The 15,989-nt window shown below is 38.8% G+C and overlaps 1 protein-coding gene across 7 annotated transcripts in view; it reads right to left on the bottom strand.

Annotated features, from left to right (window-relative positions):
* MAP4 (microtubule-associated protein 4) overlaps positions 1–15,989 on the bottom strand; it is a 160,215-nt gene that overhangs the window by 33,161 nt on the left and 111,065 nt on the right. For all 7 annotated transcript variants that reach the window (XM_012735312.1, XM_012735314.1, XM_012735311.1 and 4 more), the window contains exons 6-8: positions 14,268–14,387; positions 12,640–13,740; positions 11,584–11,706 (exon numbers count right to left, since the gene is read on the bottom strand). In XM_012735312.1, the coding sequence (XP_012590766.1) occupies positions 11,584–11,706; positions 12,640–13,740; positions 14,268–14,387 (1,344 nt within the window). The remainder of the gene's footprint in view (positions 1–11,583; positions 11,707–12,639; positions 13,741–14,267; positions 14,388–15,989) is intronic.

Genomic DNA, 15,989 nt, shown 5'->3' with positions numbered 1-15,989 from the left:
CATGGGACAGGATCAGAAGGTTAGCTGTTCTCTAACGTAACTCTCTCCTTTTACAGAAGAACAAAGGGAAAGGATCAAGAGGGGAGAAAATATTTTGTCAAAGGTCAAATGGTGAGTTGATGGAAAGCCACACAGAAGATGCCCAGTCTCCAACTGCCACTCTTCCCATACTACTGAGCAAAAATTAATCTTAGTCACTAGATACCTTTTTTTAAAGATTTGGTCGGTTTTTTATTAAGATTTATTTATGCATACAGAACTGGGGTACAGGCCAGAGGTACAGGGGCGGTGAGAGGATTCACCAGAGTCAGAGCAGGGTGCAAAACTGACAGATTGATTAAGTACACTGTTGAGGAGAGGTCTGCCGTGCCATGTGGGTCACCTCCAGTGTGAGGATTGAACTTGCAGGAGGTGGCTGAGGCCAGCTTCACAGTGCTGTGCTTTAAACTGCTGTACCACCTAGATGCCTCTCCTTTTTAATGTTCCTTTTTTTGCTCATGAAATACTTCATTTCATGTTTTAATTTACATTTGCATCTTATCTTTTTGTAATCTTTTTGTAATCAATTTAAAACCCTCAAGTTAACACACAGTGTATATGCATGTGTGCATCGGCAGATTATGTGGCAGGGGTGGGAGTATGGGTGGAAAGCAAGTATGGAATTAAGAAAAGGAACGGTTGTATTTCGTTTTAGTGTTTACCTCACACCTTAATCATAGTCTTGTTTTGTGTTAATTATGCAAACAATGACAAAGATGTGAGTGACTTGTTCCTTAACAATCTTCTGTTACTATTTTTCATTCTCAACAGAACTTAGATTTATATTAATATGATGCCTCAGACTGAGCTTCCATTCATGCTGTAGGCCCTTCAGCTTCACTAAGAAAGAGTAAAGAGACAGGGGCTTTTAAAGAAGTGGGGGCAGTGATTATAGTTTAATTACACTATGACTTTTTCAACATACACCAAGGAAGAGATTATATGGAATTAATGAGTTTGTTCCTCACCTCAAGTGAGGTGAATGCTACCTGAATGGCAAACAATGGGGAAATTAGTAAAATCTGATGGCTCTTTCAGAACTCTAGTCCAATTAAGAATTACAGATATAATCTCACTCTGGAAAGTGCACTTATCAGGACAGCTGCAAGGAGACATTTGTGATTTTATATGTGTGTGTACTGTATTTATGGAGAGAGAGTGCTCTGTATCTCATTTTGGTGGATGAAGAATTTATGTTCAGTCTTAAAAGGATGAGCATGTGCAGGTAAAATAAAATGTTAAAAAAAAAAAGAGAGAGAGAGAGAAAAGTACATAGCAACCAGACTTAAATTCTAGACTGAACTGTCCAAATCATGACAATTATCCACATCTGCAGAGCAACAGGCAATGCTTACATAACAATTAGATTTTTGCCTAAAGTTATACAAATTATCATCAGTTTCATTGTTAAATGAAACTAATAATTTCAATCTGCTCACAGCTGAGATGCTCTTCTTCAACATCACAGGTGAAAAGAAGAATGGGTAAAATTCCCTTTACTGCTCACTTTGTATTTTAATGAATTATATATATCTGCAACATCAAAAATCACAAACTTAAGTTATTTATCACTTGTTTTCTGAATCCTCCAATGTTCTGTCAGCCAGAGGGTAAAAGTGAGGAGTGTCAGTGTAAACATTTCCTTTTCAGGTAAAACAAGTATTTGCCTTCTCATTTCAAAGAGTATTTAGATGTCTAGCTCAAATAACACAAATAGAATCAGTGACCACACAGGATTGTTTGAAGGTTAAGTGTTTAGAAATTTTTAAAAACTATAGCTATTTTTAGATGTGTGATATACAGAGTTTCCCAATAAATGTCATTTGTCAGATAATGAGATAGTAATTGGGGAGAAGGCAATATAAAAACAAACTTCACAAATGGCACAATGGTTAAGAAATACCAAATGGGGCCCTCCCTGGTGGCGCAAGGGGTTAAGATGCAGCACTGCAAGCAAGTCACAGCTGCTTCATTCAGTGCGAGTTCAATCCCCGATCCCCGACCCGGAGGTGAACCACATGGCACAGCAGATCTCTCCAGTCTCACCCACTGCTCCCCTCAGCAGTGTACTTCCTCAATCTGCCTACTCTGTTCCCCTCTGTCTCTGGTGAATCCTCTCACCGCCCCTGCACCTCTGGCCTATACCCCAGTTCTATGTGCATAAATAAATAAATCTTAAAAAAGAAGCACCAAATGGATACTTCTCTAGATGCAAAATTGTAACAAGTTCTAAAATTATAATTTTTTTTTCCATGGGCTGAACATATTTTATTTATGTACAAGGCCTTGAAGCTGTTAGGATTTGGGGTTTATAAATTACTTTATTTCACACCATTAGAATTTCCCACCATAAACTGACATTCCCAGCTGCTAGAAGACAGTTAACAGGCTTGAACAAACTAAAGAAAAGGAAAAGCCAGATAAAAAGGAGACCAGGCTCTTCTATAACAAAGAGAAGGGCCCATCTACAGAGTTCTGTGACAACTGTCCCACTCACAGAACAACACACCAAGTGAACTGTTGCTGATAGCTCCACTTGGCTTCCAGAGGAGCTGCTAATGTGGAGCGACAGCATATACTAGAATCCCATATGAATCGTCCTTTCTTTCATATAGTTCCTGAAGAAGTCCTTCTCTGACAAGCTGAGCTCAGTCTTCTTTAAGTATCTCAACCTTCCTTCTTAGAACAATGTGTAAAAACATGTATAGAAACCTCCTGCTTAAATTTTGAAACTTGAGGCTGGCATTAAAAAATAACAGGAAGGGCCCTCCCTGGTGGCGCAGCGGGTTAAAGCACAGCACTAAGAAACTAAAGCCACTTCAACATGAGTTCAATCCTTGCCCCACAGGTGACCGACATAGTGTGGCAGACCTCTCCTGACCCACCACTGCTCCCCTCAGCTGTGTACTTCATCGATCTGCCTGTTCTGCTCCCCACTCTTGTCTCTGGTGAATCCTGTCACTGCCCCTGCACCTCTGGCCTGTACCCCAGTTCTGTATGCATAAATAAATAAATCTTAAAAAAAAAAAAACAAACAGGAGACAAGATAGAAGAAGCTTTAGCATTATATTATCTTTCCCTACTGCCAAAGAGGAGAGGCTAGCAAAAAAAATAGGTACCATACATGTGTAAAAGCTGTCTGTTGAGTGTTAGGGAGAGTACATGCATAAATCAGTTTATACCAGAGAATAAAATACTGGATGGAGTCAAAAAACCTAACTTCTAATACCAAATTAGCCTCTGATGCATAGTTTATGATCTCCTGGTGTGTCTTATTTGTCCATCTAGAAAAATGCTTTAGTGAGGGCTTAGACATTTAAAAAAAAATACCTGTATATAATTACTAATTTTTCAACTTTCACCTTTTTCAAAAACCCAAAACTTCTGGACAGTTTCACTGAGGCAATATTTTGCAAAGTATGGGCCTTCAAATACTACCTCTGTCACTTCACAATCTGTATGACCTGAATATGGAGAGCCTCCGTTACGCACATGCATATGTGTGGGAGGTGTGTGAGACCATCCACCCTTGAGTGAATTTTTTAATAACTTACTGAAAAGGTGGTTACTATTATTTTTAATACCATCACTAGTAGTATCTTCACTATTCAAACACTGAAAACGGTGGGTAATACCATCTATGGTGTCAGGAATAATGAGGACAAAATATGTGAGAACTGGGACAGGGCAGTTAACATGAACGATAGAAAGTGAGGAATAGAAATAAAAACTTAATGACAGGCCTAGAACCAGTTATAGGTGAAACATCAGAGTCTACATGAACATCTCTGAATAAGTCTTACTAGAAATAGACATCTTCATGAAGAAACCATCACATACCAGTGAAGAGGCTAAGACACATAAACATCTACATATGATATTACTGAACATGGTATTTTATTAGGTTGTTTGATAGAAAAACTCAACACTTAAGAAGTAAACTCTCCCTAGGCTAATCTATACATTTAATGTGATTTCAACGAAAAGATTGACTGGATTTTGTTTTTTATTAAACCACAGAAGCCAGTTTTCACACTTATAGGTAACAATGAGTAAGCAAGAACAGTTAGGGAAACTTAATAGTTTGAGGGGGAGGGCTAGATCCACTAAAATATATGGATTACTAAAATATATTAGTAATCTACATTATGTTACTGAGGCTTGAATGGAAAGACCAATGGTTCAAAAAATAAAATCTAGAAGAAGTCTAAATAAATATAGGAATTTTTAGCATGACAAAGATGGCATTTCAGTGGGATATAGTCTAAAAAAACGACAATGGGATGAGCAAATAGTCCTACCTCACCTCCCATGAATGAAATACACACAAGCAAATTCTAAAATGATAAATTTTAAATGTTAAAATTAATGAAAAATTCATTCATTCATTTACGGAGAGCACGAATGCAGTCCTCCACTACCACAAATTATGCAGTCGAGTTTCCCACATTTGGGGAAATCACAGGGGCCAGTACATCCGTAGTGCAATGGATAAGCCTCGCCCTGGGAAAACACCTTCACAATCATGGTATCTCCCCTGCCACGTAGTATGGAAAATACATTTATATACTCAAGTAGGACTGTCTTTAATAAGCTTGATAATATACAAGGAAGTCATCAAAGAAGTGAAATGCAAAATAAATCTATGCTAAGAAATAATGTTTCACTAATTTTACTGGCACATAGAACAAAAAAGAAAAATTCACACGAATGGAGAAAGTGTGGGGAACATACTGAGGGTGGGAGTAACCTCTAGTATATGTCTGGCCCTGTGGAGTACAACTGATAACACCTATCAAAATTATAAGTACATATTCTTTAGTCCCTCCCTCCCTTGCCTGGCTCACGCTGCAAAGCCAAGCCTAATATACAACCTCTGAGCCTGCTCTGACTATGTCAGCCCAAGTTCTACAGCATCTGCCTTGTTGCCCTAAGAATAAGAAATTCTCTTTCTACATTTCTTTGGAAATATTGAGCTAAAAGAGATGGCTAGCTTTAAAAAAATTTACATGTTACCCTGTGTATCACTGCTGAAGTTAAAGAGCCAGTCTAGAAACTAAAACTGAAGAACTAGGAGAATGCTGGCAATCTAACAAAGATTGGAAAACTCTCTACATACAGTTTTGTCTTCTGTGTTGGCAATAGGGTAGGTAACAGAAGAAAGATAAAAACAGGCAAGATGAGAATAATTTATGCAAATAATAACCTTTAGCATTTTCTACTCACACAACACATATTCCTTACTGGGTACATATTTATACATAGCACAAGCTTTACCCAAACAACAAGTCCATGTCATGCAGAACACCACCCCAGGCCACACATCGCCAGAAGCTAACTGGCCAGTAAGGCCAACTGGTGCTTGTTTTGTTTTTGTTTTTGTTTTTTTACTGATGTTAGTAGCCACATCATGCAAACTGGTAAATAGTGATTAAGAAATAGCATTATGTGTAGATTGTGAAAAAGGCTAGGTCACTTGTTTTTGAAGGTCAGAGTCAGGGAAGCCACAATTAGATGTATTTTGGAGGGGGGAAATTTAAAAGCTAACATTTCTAAATTTTAAAAATAATCTCAATCTCGTTCCAATTACTTTACTGACAAGAGCCAAAAGGACAAAATTATAAGGAGTCTACATGGTTGAGTTTTACAGATTTGCCATGAATATAGACTACATTTCATGTACATAGACTATGCCCAAAATTCTAACCCACACACAACTGTTGTAAGCACAATCTGGCAAACTATGTCATAGCATCACTGAAAGATGATTACCCACCACTTGAAACACAAGTAATGTCTGTGCTAATGCTGGTCAGAGGCTACCATTTCCTAATAAGAAGCACTTAATTTTTATTTAGTTCCAAAGCAAACTGGACATTAATCCTATCAGCATAAGCTATCTATACATACTGATAAAAAAAACTCCACCCCCACCCCCACAGTGGAATTGTTTTCTTTCCTCTTATGAACTGGTACAAAATATAACAAAATTAGCTGCAAATTTTACACATAGGAAAATATTTGTAAAAAATTAAGGACCGTAAATCTAATCACAAATTATTTGGAAATCAACTTCCCCTGAAACTCAAGTTTTGTGTTGTGTAAAAAGGCATGCAACCAAGTCAACAGCCTCCTCAAGCTGGACATGCCTTTGACTGCAGAAAACACATAATCAGCAGTTAGAGGTTTTCATGCCAACAAACCAGTGGTTAACATGAACAATGAGTCTGGATGGACCCAAAGCACAAGCTCTTTGCCTTTTTGATGCTAACTCAAAAGCCGTAAGCACACACATCTCCCCATGACAGGTTCATACCACTGAACTTCAGTTGCTTGGGTCTCTCTCGGTCCTGGCTGGTAAACTTTGGCAAAAGTGGAGTAAGTCCTCGGGCTTTGGTGGGTCTCATGTAGCCTTTCATTGGTTCTGCTCTGCCTTTATCTTCCTTCTTCCTTTCTCCCAATGCCTTTGGTTCAGATTTTTCTGTCATTTTCTCAGGTGCCTCCAAGATCTTAACTTTAGGTTCTGGGGGTTGAAAACCCTTAGAAGCAATCATTAATTTATCTTCTGCCTTTGAAGGAGCAGCTTCAACTTTGCCATCTAAGAAATTTGATGTCAATTCTGGTGTCACCAAGGAAACATATTCCAATTCTGTATTTCCAGAAGCCAGACTAACTTCTTCCAATTTATCCTTTTCACTTTTTGGAGGCAAGAGAGTCACATCTGACTTTGTATTCAAACTATCTAGGCCCATAGAATCTCTATCTTCAGCATTTTGGTCCTTACAGAAACTAGACTTTTGTGCCCTGTCTCCCTGTAAGTCAGAAATTTGAACTAGAGCAGACCTTTCTTTAGATTCTTTCTTTTTGTTTACTGGATATATTGGAAAATTAGTCCTATCTGCATATAGTTCTAGGTCTCTGACCCCACCTGGCAGACTTTGGTCTTCTATTGGCACTCCAGAAAAAATATGCCCCTTATTTAGCTCTGTGATTTTCTCTATTGAATGTTTACAAGCACCAATGGGCACTGACTCAGATTCTCCACTCACATTTCCTCCATCTATCCTTGCTTCATTTTTCTTGGGATCAGCAAGCTCACCTTTATTCTTAAGGTAGTTATCGCTATGACTGTTAACTGTTTCTATGGCTGCTGTAAAACTTGGGTCAATTCCTGTGCTTATAGAGGGCATAATAGCAATAGGAGTACTGGGTCTTTCTTGGTCTGGGTTTCCCGCATTGCTATAATTGTCTACCACTGATAATTTGGAAATTTGGGCCAGATCTGTCTTTTCCCTACTTTCTGTCAAGGTATCTGGAAAGGAATAAATTTCCTTTACTGGAGCAGGCAGTTTTTCACAAGCTGCTGATTCCAGAGTCTCCAGAGGGGCTGTTTTACCCATCACCCTTGGTAGTGTTCTTGGGCAAGTAAACGTAATATTACTATTTTCATCCATATAGCCCATTGCTTCAATTTTGTGGTCCCCTGTGGTTTCCATAGGAACATGTATTTTTGTTGCATCCATCTTATTCTCTAGGATGTTCTTCTCAGGAAAACTATTTTTAACCCTTTTATTTTTTCCATCATTACTCCTTTTATTTTGTTTGGCAGTCACTGCACTATGTCCCTTGGCTACATCTGCTTTATTCTCCTCAGACAGTACTGAAGGAACAAATCCTACTCCCCGGATTTGTTCTTGGCAGCTCACATCTGTCACCTTGGTAGCTGTTTCAGTAATAGCAGAATCCTTGACTGTGATTGTTTTGTTCTCACTAAGAGCCCCAAGCTCAAAAGAATTAATCTCAGTACTTCTACCCTTTTGCTCAACTACTTCTACTGTGGGTATATCTGACATATGTGAGAACAAAGGGTTATGATTTATGGGAAAAGTGAGTCCTAATTCCTTGTTTTGATGGGGAATACTACCGGCATCTCCATCCTTCCCTAGAATAGGTGGATTAAGGGTTTCTTCCTTGCTCTCCAGTCTCTCCTGCTGTGTGGAATAATTGTTTTTAAATGTTTTGTTTTTGCCTTTTTTAGGCTTCTCAGAAATCCAGTGAGCTGCCTCATGATCCATCGAAAGCACCTTCCCTTCCTTGCTCTGGTTACCAATCCCTGTATCTCTGGCTACTATTCTTCCTTTTGTGTTAGCACCAGAAGTCTTAGTCATGCCTGACCCACTTTCCATGGGAATCAATACTTGCAAGGTGCCTGACACTCCAGGGTCAGTTATTTCCTTAGGCTCCCCTATTACCACTGCCTCATTAAGATCAGGCGTAGCCTCTGGTTGCCTTGAAGAAGCTTGCCCCAGTACCTCACTTTTACCCTCAGTGACCATTGTTTCATTTTTAGGGGCTGATTCACTTGGCACAAAAACAACGTTGCCATCTTTCTGGCTGTCCAAAAGAAATGGCAGCTCAGACCTTGCTCTTCCTTTTCCAGAACTTGCCCTCACTTTCCCAGCACTTCCTCTACTTTTCTTGCTCTTGCCATCACCTGTCATTCTCTTAAAAGTTTCATTTCCTAACTCGGGGACCTGAATAAACACCTTGTCTTGTTGTTCAGAAGCAAAAACGCTCACTTCTTGGTTTTGTTTAGGAAAAACTTTCTTTTTTAATTCTTTAACCTCTTCAGCTCCTTTGGAAAACTCTTTCTGTTTGTTATTCGGCAGTTTAGTCATTTTATTCTCATCATTCCCTTCTTTTAGACTTCCGTCTAATGGATTGCTTGCTGTCAAAGTGGGTATCAAATTAGGCAGTTCTTTTGCTGCTGTGGGTTTTGAAACTCCTGCTGTAGTTTCTTGGTCCAAGATAGAAGAGCAATCCTCTTTGTGTCTGATCTCCAAAGGATTTCCTACTTTGCCTGCAGAAACTTCCATCAGGGTGCCTTTCAGATTGAGAGAGTCTACTGTTGTGTTTTTATCCAGAGTCTGCAGGTGAGGGGCTGGTTGTAGTTTGCATTCATCTTGCTGTAAGGATTTCTTGTCTAGGTTCTGTGGAACTGACTTGTTACTTTTGACTTCGGCCTCTACCCACAGATTGGATTGAGAATTTATCGCAATTTTAGGGAGTTCTTCCAAAGGACACAAAGGAATACTGAGACTGTCTGAAGTAAAATTATCGGCTACAAGTTTGGCTGCTCTAGAGTCAATTTCACATTCATTTTTCAAGATTTCTTTGGATACCAGTTCACATTCTGTGCCCATTGTGGTAGAGTGGCTGGGAAGAACATTTGATTTTTGTATGTCAGTTACAAAAAGAGGACCTTGAGGCTTATCTGCATTTTCATTATCCCAAGATCCCCCAAAAGGGGGTTGAGGATACCTTTTTGGTTTTGATTTCTTCTTTTTTTTCTTCATCAACACTGGTATGCTTTCTACATCCCAGGTCTCCCTGCCAAGATCTCTCTGGGGTTCAAGGGAGTCAACGTGAATAGTTTTCCTTTGGTTTCCAGACTCACCACAGGAAGATGAACCAGAGACCCAACCTAACTCAGACAAAGAACAGGAGCCCAGCCCAGGATCAAAAGTCTTCCGTGAAGAGCCTCCCAGCTGCTCAGGACGGATCCTGGCAGGCCTAGGCCGAGAGGACCTGCGGTCACTGGGTCTGCATACTTGTTTGGCTTGTGTAGCAGGGGGACCTGCAATACATGAAGCTGGCTAAAATTCCCAAAAAATATCTTCTTCGTTATTGTTTCTTTAAAAAGAAACTCATTTAGTGATCATTTAAGTAGTCTATTTTCACCAGCCCACATACTATGTCACTTAGGAAAACAGCTTTTTTCCAAAACACCTCACCCTTAAACGGGATTAGCAAATATTTAACAAAGGTTATCATCAGGTACAGACTTTTTTCATACATATTTACAAAATATTTGTAAAGAAATTCAAACAGATTTTCTAACTTCTATAATTAATGCCTATATACCTCATCTGATACTTAGTTATATTTGTCATTATTTTTAAGAGATATAAATTTCCAGTTCTGGTGATATAAATATCACCAGTTCTTGGTGATATTTACTACATAGCTGAGTGAAATATATATGTTTTTGAGTTTATTATTCTAAAAGTCTGACACTAATACTATACTAATTTCTTGCCAAACTGACCAGATTGATTCAGGGAAACAGACCAAGAAGTGCCAGACTTACACTACTGGGGGAAAAAAGAAAAAGAAAAAATACTGGATTAATATTTTGGCCAGAGAAAAGTCCTTATCACTCCAGAAACAGAGCATCCTACTTTAAAAGACAAATGTTTCAGATTTCAATGTTCTGCTTCAAAATGCACTTTTCCAAAAGACAGATAAATATAAATGGTAATGAACTAAACAAATTAGGATGATAACCCTCTGGAAAATTTTCAGGAAGTCAATTGATTCAACCTCTTGCTTCCAACTCATTGCATTATGGATCCAAGATCCTTGAAAGAGTCCCACTAACAGCAGGCCCAGGACAGCTCTTGTCCAGTCTGACCTAGTGAAATGACTTCAAAAAATATTAAATATTTTAAAATACTTAAAAAGTACCTTTTGTTCTTATTTTTACTCCTCTAATGTCCTGCAAATCCTAGCCTGTACTTAAACCTCAGGTCAATTATGCTCTCAAAAATCATCCAATTTTGAGTTCTCCATAGATTTTATAACATTTGAAAGTTGGCAATTAATCTACTATTTCATTCAATTTTAATATAGATTTTTGGTTTCAGAGTTCATGCCTGTGAATTTTTCTTGCCATCCAGGATATAATATAAAAGAACAAGAAAATAGATTTAAATACCTATTGTGCTTTAGCATGAGATTTGATAAATCTTTTAATATGTTGAGTTACTAAAACAACATTAAAAACATCAACCATTTATTTAGCTCCAAACTGGCCTAGACAATGTAGAGAACTAGCGATTTAAGTGAAATATATCGTGGTCTCTGTTGTCCAGTTTATGCTCTAGAAGTCACAGTTACAGAAAAGTAAACAGAGAATCACTAAGTAAATAATCATATAAATGTGCTTCTTGCTACCATCAAAAACATACAAATACATAAAATAGCCAAACTTTAAGTAGAGAGTATCTTGGAGTATTGTTTCTCAAAGTTTAATTACCTAGGGAAATTTTTAAAATGCTTATTATTATTGTGAACATCTGAAGTGGAATCCAAGATTCTGCACAACAAAAAGGCTCCCAGATGGTGCAGATGTTGGTGAGTCATGAAATATAGTGAAGTAGTTAGAATTTACAGAAGCCTAGGTTTGGGCAATTTATTAATCTTAGAGCTGAATAAACTGAGATAAAGGACAAAGTCCAATGATATGCCTAAGCCCATACAGAACATAACAGTGAATAGCTGAAATGGTTTAAAATTTAGATGTCTCTGAGTTATTTAAAAATATGTAACAAGCTGACTTTCTTTTAAATAAGACAAAATCTAAGAAAGACAATTGACTTCATGAAAGATATTGCTGATTTACACCATACAACTAGGGGCAATATATACCACCAATAACCCATCACTCTGAGCATCAGAGTCTACTTTGTTTTCCTTACTTACCAGAGGGCTCTGAAGAATGTTCAGAAGGTTGACTATTGGCTGGTTTCTCTTTCTCTGGCTTCTCTAACACAGAATCCTTGGATGTTGGCAAGTTGTATTTTTGGCCCACAGCTGTGACTGGTTCTAAAAGTAACAGAAAAACCACAAAGGTTTCAGAGAAGGATTATTATAGCTTTTTTTTCCCTTAATATTTATTTTTGTATACAGAAGTGGGGTACAGGCCAGAGGTGTAGGAAGAGAGGGGAGGTGAGATGATTAACCAGAGACAGAGTAGGGAACACAACAGACAGCTAACTAAAATACCCTGCTGAGGGGAGCAGTGAGTGGGTCAGGAGAGGTCTGCCATACCATGTCGGTCACCTCCCTGGCCAGGGAGCGAACTTGTGCTATAGTGACTGTGGTAGTTTCATAGTGCTGTGCTTTAATTCATTGCGCCACCAGGGAGGGCCCTTTTATAGCCATTTCTCCAACTTCTAGAAATTTCTAATTGGTTTTTGAGGAATGCCCTATGAGGGCAGCAGAGAAACGGAATGGTAGTTGAATAGTGGAAGGAGAGTAGAGTTGGGAGTGTCATTTTTTGTAGGGTAGGAAAAATAACAAATACTAACTAGTCTGCTGGTAGAAATGATTTGATAAAAGGAAAATTATTGGTAAGAAGCAAGAAAGGAGAGAAAGTAGACAAAAGAAGATGGGACTGAATCCACATAGGAGGTTGGATTTAATTAGGACCAGTCAAAGTTTACTTATAGTAACAGAATCTATGGTTACAGACAGAAATAGCAAGGTAGACAGGACAGTGGTCATTGTGAATGATCTTTTTTATTGCTGTGATTTTAAGTAAATAGGAAGTTCAGCAGAGAACAGCAGGATGGAGAAGGTATTAGAAACTGCAGAAGGGTAATGGTGAGGAGCAGGTGTCTGAGAGTAAATATGTGTATAGACTTGCAAAGTATAATGCAACTATCTTTATTTTATTTGGCATGACTTCCATCTCTTGCCCCCCAGGAGACTAGACCCTAGGAGACAGAAATACTCACTTCAAGTATAAGCCCATACCTGGTAAAATCACAAGAGCAGATGCTGCTGACTGTCCTGTATGCTGGAGACATTCTAATTGGGAGTCCTCATTTATTTCTTCCACATTCTGTGCAATCTCCACATTCTTAACTGGAACTGATGCAACCTCTGCTTCAGAGAGCTGTGCATTGTCCTTGGCTACAGTCACAATGTTGTCCAGATTCACCTCTGTTCCAGGAGACAGAGGGGCATCCTTAGCCCGGGTTACCTCTGTTTTTGGAGGAAGATGAACATCCTTGGCCACGGTTATCTCTGTGTCTGGGGACAGACCCACATCCTTACCCAGGGTCATTTCAAGAGGTGGAGTCATGTCCTTGACTTGGATCACTTCTGTTTCTGGAGGTGGAGCCATGTCCTTGATTGGGATCACTTCTTTTTCTGGAGATGGAGGCATGTCCTTAACTGGAGCTACCTCTGTTTCTAGGGGTAATTCCACATCACTGATCAAGACCATCTTGGTTTCTGGAGACAGCACCACATCCCCAGTTAGAGCCACCTCTGCTTCTGAAGACAAGGCTGCCTCCTTGCCTGAGGATTTTTCAGTGGGTGATAAATCTTTAGCCAGTGCCACTTCTATTTCTGAGAGTGATAACACACCCATGGCTGGGACAATCTCTTTATCTGTGGGTTGTATCATGCCTTCAGCTGGAACCAAATCCATTTGTATAGGTGGTATCCTCTCTGTTTCTTTGAATAGTACTACATCCTTGGCTGGGGTTACCTCTATTTCTGTGGGCAGTCCCATGCCTTTGGTTGATGACACATCTTTTTCTGTGGGAAATATTATATCCTGAACTGCAGCCTCCTCTTGTTCTATGGGTAGGGTCACGTCCTTGACTAGAGTCATGTTTGATTCAATGGATGACTCCATGTCCTTGGCTAATGCAACATCTGATTTGGTAAGTGGTTCCATGTCTTTAGTCAATTTCACCCCTGTTTCTGTGGCTGGTACCAAATCTTTGGCCAGTACCACCAATGTATTACCAGGTGGTGTCATATCAACAGCCTTTAGTCCCATTGTTGCTTCCAATGTTTTTGCTGGAGTCTTCTCTTCTGCTGATGCCATTTCTACCTCCTCAACTAGGGAAGATAAATTTGAATATTTAGGACCCATCATTGTATATTCATAGTTTTACACCCAAAATTTACTTTCTAAATGCTCAGGAGTATCTGAATTTTGCAACCTTAATTGAGAAGCTCTCAAATTAACATACCTAATGTTTTCAACGCTTAGAATAGGATTTTGGAAGAACAAACAGTAGTGGCAGAAGGATAAAGGAGAGATAGAAAAAAAGGTTTAACAAAAAATACAGGTACACAATTTTAGTGTCAGAAGGAAAATATGTGGACCTCAAAGGAAAAACCAAAGAATTCTACATCTGCACTCAATTAAAAAGGCATTTTCTTGGCCTATTAACTACAAATGGTATATTTCAACTATAGCTTAATTCCTCCAGCTATGAAATTAATAAGTTCATAAACATTTATGATAGTTGTGAAATTTCTATCTACAGTGTTATATGCTGTGAAATATAAGTCTGATAACTGATAAATCAGTTATTGATATTGTGACCATTAACTGATAAAAAGGGCTTCATAGAATTTACCTGCTGTGGGTTGCAGAGGTTGGGTAATGACCTCTGGGGAAGTGAGGGATGCTGAATGTGGAGTGTTTGGGGCTTCCACAGACCAGCCCTCAGGAGCCAAGGTATCACAAGGAAATAGACCTAATATTGAAACACAAACAAGTTTTTGAAACCTGCTCAAACTGGAGGGGAAAAAAAAAAATCAGAAATTTAAATCAGCTTTTATATACTGCCATATGGGCATAAATCTAAAGACCAAGGGAAAACAAAGCAAGGTAGTTGCAAGTGAAAAGCTGCTAACATTCTACTGCTTTTAGATATTTGTTAATGGCCTCATAGTACCACTATATCCCTACAGTATTATTAGTTAACACTGATTACCTTCTACAGTATATTATAAGAACTGAAAATGCTAAAGCTTGAGCTGTAGCTCCAAGATCATAATTGATATATAAAGTGTATATATAGTATGATATATAGAATATGTACAGTAAGGGATTGTGACCTTAAAGTCCTCAATTGTAAAATGAGGGTTAACACCTCCTTTTTCAACATTGAAGATAAGTTAGTGAAAATGCAAAATTATTAAGAACTACACAAATGTAAAAGACACAAGAGGAGATTTACTATCACATGGTGTTTGCCATTTAAGATCATCACAATTCACTTAGAGAAGCAAAATAGACATATATGAAATAATGCAAACTATATAGTTTGAGCTTCTCAAGAGTTTAAGAACAGGCATGTGGACCAGAATAGTTATAGAAGGTTTCAGAGGGGGGAAAGAGCAGGAAGAGGAGAGAATAGTCAATTTCAAGGATAGAGAATAAAGAGGACAGGAAAAGTATGACAATATCAACAGGACAAGAGTATGTCTGGGACAAGATTAGTTTAATTCAAATATATCTTGCCTAACTGAGAGGGAAAAATGGGATTTGAACAAATAATAAAATTATTAGAGAAATTAAGACTTGATGAGAAAAAGAAACAGGTTGTCTTTAAGGTCTTTTTTAAAAATTTTATTTATTCTATGCAGACAGAACTGGGGTAGAGGCCAGAGACAGAGTGGGGAACACAGTAGACAGCTTGACTGAAATACACTGCTGAGGGGAACAGTGAGTGGGACAGGAGAGGTCTGCCATGGCATGTGAGTCACTTCCCTGGCCAGGAACCGAACTCTTGTTGCAGTGGCTGCAGATAGCTCCACAGTGCTGTGCTTTAAGGCGTTGTGTCATCAGGGAGGGCCACATTAGCTGAAATTTCTTAGCTACACTTTCACTACTCTTCTACATGGATGCATACTATGTACATCAAGAAACTTTTCTCTTATTAATGTAACTTCTTGTTAACAAGTCCCAGATGAAAACCTAAGATGGTTAGAAATTAAGGTTTGCCTCCCCCATAGTACCCTGGCCACATTCATATTTAAAGTTTTGTAAAACCAAGAGTGAGAGGGGCCCCCCCCACCCCCCCACCCCGCGGTGGCGCAGTGGGTAAACGCAGCACTAAAAAGCTAAAGCCACTTCAGCATGAGTTTGATCCTTGGCTCCGGAAGTGGCCACAAGGTGTGGCAGAAATCTCCTGACCTCACCGCCCGCTGCTCCCCTCATCAGTGTGCTTCCTTAGTCAGTCTGTTCTGCTTCCTACTGTCTCTGGTGAATCCTCTCACTGTCCTGCACCTCTGGTTTATACCCTAGTTCTGTATGCATAAATACTGCATAAATAAACAAATCATTTAAAAAA

Source organism: Condylura cristata, unplaced genomic scaffold, assembly GCF_000260355.1.
Source record: "Condylura cristata isolate star-nosed mole 26May11 unplaced genomic scaffold, ConCri1.0 scaffold00004, whole genome shotgun sequence".
Classification (NCBI taxonomy): Eukaryota; Metazoa; Chordata; class Mammalia; order Eulipotyphla; family Talpidae; genus Condylura; species Condylura cristata.
Note: the sequence above shows the minus strand (reverse complement) of the source record. Positions and strands in the feature narration are given on the sequence as shown.